Source organism: Sphaerodactylus townsendi, linkage group LG05 (assembly GCF_021028975.2).
Source record: "Sphaerodactylus townsendi isolate TG3544 linkage group LG05, MPM_Stown_v2.3, whole genome shotgun sequence".
Lineage (NCBI taxonomy): Eukaryota > Metazoa > Chordata > Lepidosauria > Squamata > Sphaerodactylidae > Sphaerodactylus > Sphaerodactylus townsendi.
In genome coordinates, this window is record NC_059429.1 from 4,705,213 (window position 1) to 4,716,702 (window position 11,490).

An 11,490-nucleotide genomic window follows, 5' to 3' on the forward strand; every position below is an offset into this window, starting at 1 on the left:
ACGTTGTAAAAGCTGCTAGGCAGCGCAGTTGCCGTGGAGCGGCGGTGCTGACATTTAGGTCAGCATCTCAATAAAACCTTCTTTATTCATTATACTCGCCGTGTCGGGTCCCGTTTGTGTTCCCCTGCGCTGCCGAGAGCTGGGTGTTCTGGAGGTGATAAAAGTTACCAGGCAGCGCGGTAACAAAATCAATGGTTGAACATTCCTCAGCATGTTACAGAAAAGAAAAACAACAGCGCATATTGTTGGGACCGAAGACTTTCATATTTATTAATAAAAATCTTTTTTAGAGGAAGGGGGGCTGTCACATTTTTAACAGTCTGCCTGGATTGACAGAATTAGCTGGAAATCCACCTAGTTGAGGATATCCCAGGACTCAGGCTCCTATGGTGGTTTTTTTCCTTATGAGGTGATCTCTACTGTTGAGATCAGGCCTCAAGACCAGAATGTAGCATTTGGGGAGAAAGATGCAACTCAGGAGACCCGCACCCGAAGCCAAGATTGAGAAGACTTCCACGGCCACCATCAGCTTCCCTTTGGTGCTCAAGTAGGTCGGCACAAAGGAGATCCAAACGCTGCAAAAGACCAGCATGCTGAAGGTGATAAACTTGGCTTCATTGAAGCTGTCTGGCAATTTCCTAGCAAGGAAGGCCACCACGAAGCTTACGAGAGCCAGAAAACCCATGTAACCCAGGGCGGTGTAAAACATGGTGACCGACCCCTCATTGCATTCCTCTATGATCTCTTCCTCCAAAGAATGGAAGTCCCGGTTTGGGAATGGGGGGGAGGTCCCCAACCATATTGCACAAATAAGGGTTTGGAGGAGAGGACAGCCCAGGACAATGGCGTTTACATATTGTCTCCCCAAGAGGCCTCTTGTCAGGTTTCCCGGTTTAGTGGCGTTGAAGGCCAGAACTACGAGGACGGTTTTGGCCAAGATGGAAGAAATGGCAATGGAGAACAGTGTGCTGGAGCCAATTTGGCGGAGAAGGCAGGCGACCTTTGTGGGCCGACCAATGAACAGCAGGGAGCAGAGGAAGCAGAGCAGGAGGGAGATGAGCAGGACGTAGGTGAGGTCTCGGTTGTTGGCTTTGACCACAGGTGTGTCTCGGTGTTTGATGATTGTTGCCAGGACCAGAGCTGTGGTCAGAGACAGCAAAAGAGCGAGAGAAGCTAAAGCCAGCCCCAAACTCTCTTGATAGGAAAGGAAGCTGAACTTCTTGGAGATGCACCGGTCCTGGTCCTTGTTTGGGTATTGATCTTCTCGACACCGGGTGCAGTGATCCGCATCTGGAACAAAGAGCCACCATTGAAATAAGCATAGTACAGCATATGGTACAGAGTGTGGTAATCCGAGTATTTTATAGAGGAAGCCAGATTGTATTCTTTCAACAGAATTGTTCCATGCAGTTATCCATAAGGGAACTCCATAGAGAAGTTGCTGAACTACCTTGGAGTTGAAAACCTTTAGAGCTGCTGGAAAAAATACCCCTTCCCCTGGTGTGAAAAAACTTTACCATTGCTGAAGCAGTGTGATAACTTCCTTTTACAGCAATATCTCTATGTCTGGCCCATGTGGCTTTATGATGGAAGGTTAGGCCTAGATATTTAAAGGACTTGGAGTGTTTGACCTTAACCCCATTAATAAGCCATCTAGAAGACTTAAGTACATTTGAAAAGATGACAATTTTTGATTTTTCTGGGTTTAAGGGCAGGAAGTTAGATGTACAGTACTCCATAGTTTTTCTAAGGAGCCTTTTAAGGCCCACTTGAGATCTAGAGATCAGTATCACGTCATCAGCATAAAGTAGGAGTGGTACGGGTTTGTTTGAAAGAACTGGGCTGTGTGCATTAACATCTGACAACACTTGCACCAAATCATTAATGAATAAGGTAAACAAAACTGGGGCCAATACACAGCCTTGCTTAACACCTGTCACGACGGGAATCTTAGGAGTTAGGTCTCCAGAGTTTGTACATTTTATCTGGCAGAGATAAATGGAGAGATTTAATAAGTAGTAATAATCTAACATTGATCCCCATCTCTGTTAACTTAAGCCACGGCAAGTCTCTTACAACTGAATCAAAGGCACTTTTCAGGTCCAGAGAGGCAGCAAAGATCTTAGATCGCCCCCTCCCATTGAAATATCTCCAGTACAAGACAGATGTGGAGTGAGGCCACACCTAGAGTGATGGAGTGATGCCGTGCCCCATTTAGTGTAAACCAGCAGATCTGAAGCTGTGGGCTGGAGTCCAAAAGTGGGTTGCAGCTCTTTTCTCAGGGAATCACAAGGCCAGGAAGAAGTGGGTGAGGGGGGGATGGAGATCTGGAATAGCTGGTTCTAGGATGCACACTTGGGGGTGTGTCTGCTTGGTGAGTGAAATAGCTGTGAAATACCAGCACAGCAAAGTGGAAGCAAAAAAAAACAGTGGGGTACAGCATCACATCGCATTCCCACTCACATTCTCATATTTTTGTGGAAATAAGAGACGCCCCACCCTGCCCACCCCACCCCTGTGACATGACCACTAACCTTCGGCCCAAAGTGCACATCTCTCTAGCTATGCCAGTGATGGCGAACCTTTTCGAGACCGAGTGCCCAAACTGCAACCCAAAACCCGCTTATTTATCACAAAGGGCCAACACGGCAATTTAACCTGAATACTGAGGTTTTAGTATAGAGAAAACGGTTGGCTCCGAGGCACGCGTTACTCGGGAGTAAGCTTGGTGGTAGTCGGTGGCTTTGCTTTGAAGCAACTGTGCAATACTTCAAACGAGTGAATCACGACCCTAGGGGGGTTTACTCAGAAGCAAACCCCATTGCCAGCAACCAAGCTTACTCGCAGGTAAAGGATCACACTTTCTTCCCATGAAAATCAGTAGGGTTTAACAGCGCTTAACAGAGTTACCTACACTGTTTCCCCAAAACTAGGTCTTGGGTTTAATTCTAATAATCTCCCTGAAATAATTACACTATTATCACATGACGGACTCTGTGCATGTGTGCCCACAGAGAGGGCTCTGAGTGCCACCTCTGGCACCCGTGCCATAGGTTCGCCATCACTGAGCTATGCGCTCTGAGCAACCAGTACATGCACAGAAAAGGAACACAGGGATATTTTGGGACTTCACTCCTGATTAACCCAGGCGAAATGGCAACCGGCCAATACCACGAGCAGACAACGTACTTGGGGGAACGTTTTGGAAAGAGCGGGCTGCAATGGTCGCCGGCTCAGCAGAGCTGAAAATTGACATGATGTCAGCTGTAGAGATGAGGGGGGCAGGCAGCAAGGTGGGGAAATCAGGTGGCTGGGTGGGAAAAATAAACTGTTTCTGCACTTGTCGTGTTTGTGTAACCCCTGTGTAAGAATGGGATGACCCAGAAAGGGGTGGAGTCTGAAAAGAAGCAGAAGGCTGCAGAACTCATGAGGTTGGTAGAAGCAAGGCTACCAGGCTGGGACCTGGATTGATTTTATTAAACCCTTAACACCTTGTGCAAGGATCTTTGTGTATGTAAATGGTGAGAGTTTTCTGGGAACCTCCATCATCTTGAATCCCGTTCACCAAGCCTCTGAAATCTTCAAAACCAACCACCAGCAAAGAAGAATTGGACTTGGCAATATCAGTAGACTGCAAATATAAGGACTTGAACATGCAAACTTAACAGGACTGCAAAGTGTAAATGTTAAATGTTTTAAAAGTGTTATTTGTTAAGAGAAGTAAACTGTTTTGTTTAAATTTAGTTCTTTGCAACTCCTTCCAAGTACTGCCCCACAGAACCCACAGAAAGAGGCTACATTTGCAAGGTAGAGGGTTCAATGCAGGATTTTTTGAAAAGAATCGCCAAATTGGCGATTTTTGAAAATCCCAGGATGACAGAAATATCGTGGGACAAACCTGTTCTAGGACCAACAACTGTGACATTTTTGGATGGACATAATATCCCAGGGGAAAACTGGGATCATACATACTGGGATGTTTGTATCTCGGGCCCCTTCTGCACACGCGAAATAATGCGTTTTCAAACCACTTTCACAACTGTTTGCAAGTGGATTTGGCTATTCCGCACAGCTTCAAAGAGCACTGAAAGCAGTTTGAAAGTGCATTATTCTGCATGTGCGGAATAAGCCTCGGTTTCTCCCTCCGCACAGCTGCCCGTCAGCATGTACAGACCGGGAGAGAGAACTGCAGGTGATTATGCACGGCCCCAGTTTAGTTTCATTTTCCTCGCCAACATTATCACACATGCGTAAACTGTCCCGTTTTTCCAACGTTCTGATTGGCTGCAGGTGGCGAGGCAAGAAAAATAAACCGGTCCGACTCCCACAGGATCGGTGCAGATTTTTTTAAAAAAAGAACCACCAACTTATTGTTTTTTGGAAACCCTGGGATAAGGGAAAGCCATATGGAATGTGCAATCATGGCTGAAATAAGGATGTTTTACCTCCTTATCCCAGGATATATGGTCCATGTGGAAAACGCCTGTGCGAATATTTCCGTTGCTCAACCCAGGATATTTGGACCGTGTGGAAATGGCCTACATTAGCTCAAAGGACAACAGAAGGCATGCAACCGTTGAGAAGCAGTGAAAACCCTGCACACGCGACTCCTGAAGATATGGTCTCCTAGATGCAGAAGAGCATCAGTTATACACGTCTCCACTAGGTTCGCCTTGTTTTTAAGGAATTTTGCTCATTTTAGAAGGATAATTTCGCTTGTTTAAATGGATAATGTCAACAGCTACCTGTGGCAGGTGAAAACAGCCTGCTTGAGGCGGTCAGAAAGGCTTCCCAAATTCTGTAATTCTGCAAAATGTGACTTGTTCCTGAGGTCACTTTTATAAAGGCAATACTGGAGGTCCCCGGCCCCTCAATGATGCGGCTGGCCTCCACTCGAGCCAGGGCCTTCACGGCTCTGGCACCGGCCTGGTGGAACACTCTCCCTCCAGCTGTCCAGGCCCTGCGGGACCTTGGGGATTTCCGCAGGGCCTGTAAGACTGAGTTGTTGCACCGGGCCTTTGGAGAGACCGGCTGCTGAGGGTGCCCCTGCTCCCTCCTCTTTACCCCCATGGGCCCTAATACCATCAGGACCCATTATTTCACATTAGGAGGGTTTTGTAAGGGCGTGGGCGATGTTTTAAGATACTACTGTTGTTTTAATAATATTTATGTTTTTAGCTGATGTTATCTGTACACCACCCTGAGCCCTTCGGGAATAGGGCGGTATACTAAATTTAATTAATAATAATAATAATAATAATAATAATAACAACAACAACAACAACAACAACAACAATAAAAACAACTTCTACTACTACTACTATTATTATTATTATTATTATTACAACAACAGCAACAGCAGCAGCAGCAGCAACAACAACAACAACAACAACAATAATAATAATAGTTAGTATCATGTGCAATTTTAAGCCTTGCATTGTTCATTGCTTATACTATACCATTCTGTTGCATTGTCCCCGGATTTTGTAATTCCAACCCATCAAGTTATTCACTAGAGAATCAGTTTCTATGCTATACAGATTTATTTTCATTTTATTTACTGACTTCATAGTCTGCCCTTTCAGCTAAGGCTCAGGAAGGGTTGGAAAATTTTTAATAATGCTATCAGAACTGTGTAAGACAGCAGAAGCAGTGCAAGGCAAGATGTATTAGAAGTGCAAAAAATGAGTCCATGCACTTAACAACAAGATAATGTGCATAGTAAACTGAGTCATAACCTTTTTTGTCTTTGATAAGCATCCTCTAGGACAGTGGTGGTGAACCTATGGCACGCGTGCGAGAGGTGGCACTCAGTGCTCTCTGTGGGCATGTGAAGAAGAAGAAGAAGAAGAGTTTGGATTTATATCCCCCCTTTCTCTCCTGCAGGAGACTCAAAGGGGCTTGCAATCTCCTTGCCCTTCCCCCCTCACAACAAACACCCTGTGAGGTGGGTGGGGCTGAGAGAGCTCCGAGAAGCTGTGACTAGCCCAAGGTCACCCAGCTGGCGTGTGCAGGAGTGCCCAGGCTAATCTGAATTCCCCAGATAAGCCTCCACAGCTCAGGCGGCAGAGCAGGGAATCAAACCCAGTTCCTCCAGATTAGATACATGAGCTCTTAACCTCCTACGCCACATGCGTACAGAATTTGTCATGTGGAGGTGGAAAATTGCGGGGGCCCCCACACCTGGGCTGGCCTAGACTGCTGGGCAAGACATGCGAGCACCGCAGCGAGCAGGGAGGATTCGGCTGGTGGGCTGGTGCCTGCGCTCCGGGTGGCTGCTGCCCAAGGGGGGGGGCAGAGGCAAAGGAGGCGGAGATGCTAGAGAGGTGCAGAGTGTCGTGTGTGGGACTGACCCCTGCTCGAGCGGGTGGGGTGGAGGCACCTGCAAGGAGTTACAATCGTTTTTGGGATTTGCTCATTTTTATCGTGACTTCATCCCGCCATTTGCCCAGTTAGCCTTACCCTTGACTGATCTATTACGTACCAAAGGCAAGGACCCTCATGCAGCTAAGCCAGGTCACCGCTGTCCTGGCCGGCAGTTTGTCAGACCGTGTTTCAGTGTTTCAAAACCGCTTTTCGTTCCGAACCAATCTTGGTCCATCCTGATCCGTCTCTCCCCTTCGCAGTGCACGTAGATGCTTATGACAAAGACCTGGGGGCAGCCCTGTTACAACGGGGGTCTGGTGGCAAGCTGTTTCCATGTGCCTATTTGTCCAAAAAGTTTTCCGGCCCCGAGTTAAACTGGACTGTGGGAGATAAAGAAGCGGCTGCCATTAAACAAGCGCTGGTCACCTGGCGCCATTGGTTGGAGGGAGCTGCCCACCCATTTCAAGTCTGGTCGGGTCATAAAAATTTGTCCGCGCTCTCCACTCCTGGAAAAATGTCCGCTAAGCAACTTGGTTGGGCTGATTTTTTTTTCCCGTTTCCATTTTACGGTGCATTTTTTTCCCGACAAAACCAACCGTTTAGTGGATGCCCTCTCTCACCTTCCATCGGGGGAGGAGACCTCTTTGCACGCCATTCAACGTACTGTTTTATCCCCATCTCAATTGGGTCTTGCAGTCACCCGTGCTCAAGCACGCGCCCAATCCTCTCCTTCCACCGCTCCTCCTCTGCCATCAGATCCGCCCGTTTCCCTCCCCGATTTTGCCTCGCCTTTGTTGGTGGAGTTTCTTCGGGTGGGGAGGAGCCCAGTCTCTACAGCAGAGGGGGGGACCCTCTCTCCGACTCTGGGATGGGTTATGGTGGAAAGGGGATTGTTTGTACGTTCCTTCCGAACTCTGCAAATCGGTTGTTTTCACTGGACATGACGCTAAATCGGCTGGCCATTTTTGTTTGCACTTGTTGCGCCGACAGTTTTGGTGGCGAACCATTTACACGAGTAAGGGTAAGGCTAACTGGGCAAATTGCGGGGTGAAGTCACGACAAAAATCAGCAAACCCCAAAAACGATTGTAACTCCTTATGGGTGGTTGGAACAGGCCAATTGACCAGTGCCTCCACCTTGCCTGAGTTCTGTGCCTCAGAACTCGCATAATGTAATGAACCAGGGAAAGTCCAGTCAAAAGTAACTCATCAAAGTTCTTCATTGTACTGGCAATCAGATCTGAAAGCGAGACATGCGAATTCTGAGGCACAGAACTCAGGCAACAGTTTTAAAACAGTATCAATTCCACCTTCCCGCCACTAGAAAAAAAAAAACAAAGCATAGTTTCACACAGGCAAAGTTTCTCAAAGGAATATCAGCAAAGCTGGAGTCTCTAATTCTAGGCAGTCCGTCAAAGCTGGACAGTCGGGGGGAAGAGCCAAGGTCACCATACACACACACACACACACACACACACATAGTCCTGACACATATATTGCACTCAAGATGGGGGCGGGAGAGGGGGAAGGGAGCAATTAAGTGCAGAATCTGATGTTGACTGTCTGATGTTGACACCCCTTGAAGTCCACTGAGGTTCCACTTCTCCACTGTAATGTAGGTTTCAAGATTAGTTGAGTTACCTGTCTGGTTAGAAAATGCCCCCCTGGGACATCGTGCACAGCCATAACAGCAAACTGGCTCGTTTTCTCTAACTTCTCTGCAGTGCCCTGGCGAGCAAGTCTCCACACACCTGGAAAAAGGCAGCTTCTAGGCAGGAAAAGAGAAAGTACTCAGGTCTTCCACAGAACTCAGAGAAAGTACTCAGGTCTTCCACAGAACTCAGAGAAACTCAGAGAAAGGTCTTTCACCTCCAGGCTAGACTATTGTAACTCACTCTACGCGGGCCTTCCCTTGCGTTTGATCCGGAAATTAAAACTGGTCCAACATGCGGCGGCTTGTTTGCTCACAGGGGGCGCCTTTCGAGAGCATATTCAACCTGTGTTGCGCCACCTGCATTGGCTCCCGGTTGAATTCCGAATCATCTTCAAGGTGTGGGTGTTGACCTTTAAGGCCTTGCGCGGCCTGGGACCCTCGTACCTTCGGGACCGCATTACCCCATATGTCCCAACTCGACCTCTGCGCTCAGCAGAGGCCAATTTACTGGAGGTCCCCGGCCCCTCAATGATGCGGCTGGCCTCCACTCGGGCCAGGGCCTTCACGGCTCTGGCACCGGCCTGGTGGAACACTCTCCCTCCAGCTGTCCGGGCCCTGCGGGACCTTGGGGATTTCCGCAGGGCCTGTAAGACTGAGTTGTTCCACCGGGCCTTTGGAGAGACCAGCCGCTGAGGGTGCCCCTGCCCCCTCCTCTTTACCCCTATGGGCCCTAATACCATCAGGACCCATTATTTCATATTGGGAGGGTTTCGTAAGGACGCGGGCGATGTTTTAAGATATGACTGTTAATTATATGTATGTTTTTAGCTGATGTTTTATCTGTACACCGCCCTGAGCCCTTCGGGGATAGGGCGGTATACTAAATTTAATTAATAATAACAACAACAACAACAACAACAACAACCACAACAACAACTGGCCTGGAATGACTTCCTTACACTTAAGAGCACTCAGAGTTACTGAAAGTTGCTTTTCTGCATGCTGGGAAGAATCAAAGGGGCCATGTTTTTCCAAGACGTTTGCACATTGTGTTAAAATGGAGGCTCAGAAAAAGTTATACTGGTCTAGAATCAGGTTACCGACCCTAGGCTGGCAATCGGTCTGGAGGCCGGCAACCTACTCTGGAGATGACTAAGCCACCGTCTGGCCACTGCCTGAACTGGGAACACTGTCACAGGATGTGCCTGGAACCTTCTCAAACTCACGTTTGACCCAAGAACATGGACTCCTTCCCCACCTGGTTTGGCCAAACAATTGCTTCTGCGTTAATGTTGAAATCTCGGCCTGGGGGAGCTCGAGGATCCGTCCTTCCAACTTTCACTAGAGTTGAAGATTGATTTGGGAAGAAGACCAAGTTCAGAATATCGTAGCCAGTTGATGTCTTATCATTTCCAGTCAAATGCACTTTTTCCCCAGCGCTGTTGTTGAACTGGACGTTCCTCAAAAAGGCATGGATCTGAAATGAAAGAAGAAGAAGAAGAAGAAGAAGAAGAAGAAGAAGAAGAAGAAGAAGAAGAAGAAGAAGAAGAAGAAGAAGAAGAAGAAGAAGAAGAAGAAGAAGAAGAAGAAGAAGAAGAAGAAGAAGAAGAAGAAGAAGAAGAAGAGCAGGAGCAGGAGTTGTTTGGATTTATATCCCCCCTTTCTCTCCTGCAGGAGACTCAAAGGGGCTGACAATCTCCTTGCCCTTCCCCCCTCACAACAAACACCCTGTGAGGTAGGTGGGGCTGAGAGAGCTCCAAGAAGCTGTGACTAGCCCAAGGTCACCCAGCTGGCGTGTGTGGGAGTGCCCAGGCTAATCTGAATTCCCCAGAGAAGCCTCCACAGCTCAGGTGGCAGAGCTGGGAATCAAACCCGGTTCCTCCAGATTGGATACACGAGCTCTTAACCTCCTACGCCACTGCTGCTCCTTGGTTATACTTTGCTCAGAGATGGTTATACTTTGCTCAGAGAGGGCTGACGAAAACATCACCTGCAGCACCAGCTGTTGCATGAGACAGTCGTGGAGCACAGGAACAGGTGGAAACTATCTTTTGAACAAGTAATTATGGATTTTCTGCAATGCTTAGCACGTGTGAATGATCACTTGAGAGCATTTGAGGGACACCTTCTGAATATGTCTCCAGTATATGAAAGCTTAATTCTGCCTCAATAATAGTTTTTCCTATATCGCAACACTGCCTTAATAATTTTCTTCATTGGCTGATGTGTCTTCTCCATTGCAACTGTACAGTTTGGTGTTTTTTTAGTGGTTTTTGTTTCAGGTTTTGACCTTCTTGGGTGATCAGTGGGGGGACGGGCCATGCATTCCTTCACACGAGAGCTGTGTATCAGAGAGAACATAAGAACATAAGAACAAGCCAGCTGGATCAGACCAGAGTCCATCTAGTCCAGCTCTCTGCTACTCGCAGTGGCCCACCAGGTGCCTTTGGGAGCTCACATGCAGGATGTGAAAGCAATGGCCTTAAGAACATAAGAAGGAGCCTGCTGGATCAGACCAGAGTCCATCTAGTCCAGCACTCTGCTACTCGCAGTGGCCCACCAGGTGCCTTTGGGAGCTCACATGCAGGATGTGAAAGCAATGGCCTTAAGAACATAAGAAGGAGCCTGCTGGATCAGACCAGAGTCCATCTAGTCCAGCTCTCTGCTACTCGCAGTGGCCCACCAGGTGCCTTTGGGAGCTCACATGCAGGAGGTGAAAGCAATGGCCTTAAGAACATAAGAAAGAGCCTGCTGGATCAGACCAGAGTCCATCTAGTCCAGCTCTCTGCTACTCGCAGTGGCCCACCAGGTGCCTTTGGGAGCTCACATGCAGGAGGTGAAAGCAATGGCCTTCTGCAGCTTTTGCTCCCGATCACCTGGTCTGTTAAGGCATTTGCAATCTCAAATCAAAGAGGATCAAGATTGGTAGCCATAGATCGACTTCTCCTCCATAAATCTGTCCAAGCCCCTTTTAAAGCTATGCAGGTGAGTGGCCATCACCACCTCCTGTGGCAGCATATTCCAAACACCAATCACACGTTGCGTGAAGAAGTGTTTCCTTTTATTAGTCCTAATTCTCCCCCCCAGCAGTTTCAATGGATGCCCCCTGGGGGTTACCTGCCATGGTGGGACATCCAGAAGAATCTTGCTATCCTCAGTCACTGCCTCCAATCTCAACTTGTATGCGGCGTGTAGCGCATGTGCCATGGAATAGACCGCATTGTAGATATTATAACTGTGGCTGGTCATGCTCGTTTCAAATAGATAGGCTGGCAGTGTTTCAATTTTCTCCCGCCCAGTACAGTATTTAACACCCTTTCGGAATTTCCGATTGGGTTTCACAAGTGTACAGTCAAATGCAATCTCCCACCACTTTTCAATAAAGATATCGCCCTGGGGTTTGTATGGATCCAGAGTCCGGAGAAAGTTCTGGAATCCTGGCACATCACTTGCGTGGCCTCTGAAGGACAG

The 11,490-nt window shown here is 47.9% G+C and overlaps 1 protein-coding gene across 1 annotated transcript; it reads right to left on the minus strand.

The window, feature by feature from the left end:
• Positions 1-304: 304 nt before the first annotated feature.
• Positions 305-11,268, minus strand: LOC125432741 (vomeronasal type-2 receptor 26-like). Its single transcript, XM_048496623.1, has 4 exons — positions 11,137-11,268; positions 9,278-9,469; positions 8,007-8,133; positions 305-1,290 (listed from the first exon to the last, which is right to left on the minus strand). The coding sequence occupies exons 1-4, from the start codon at positions 11,266-11,268 to the stop codon at positions 377-379; spliced, it is 1,365 nt and encodes a 454-aa protein (XP_048352580.1). The 3' UTR covers positions 305-376.
• Between the last annotated feature and the right edge of the window lie 222 nt (positions 11,269-11,490).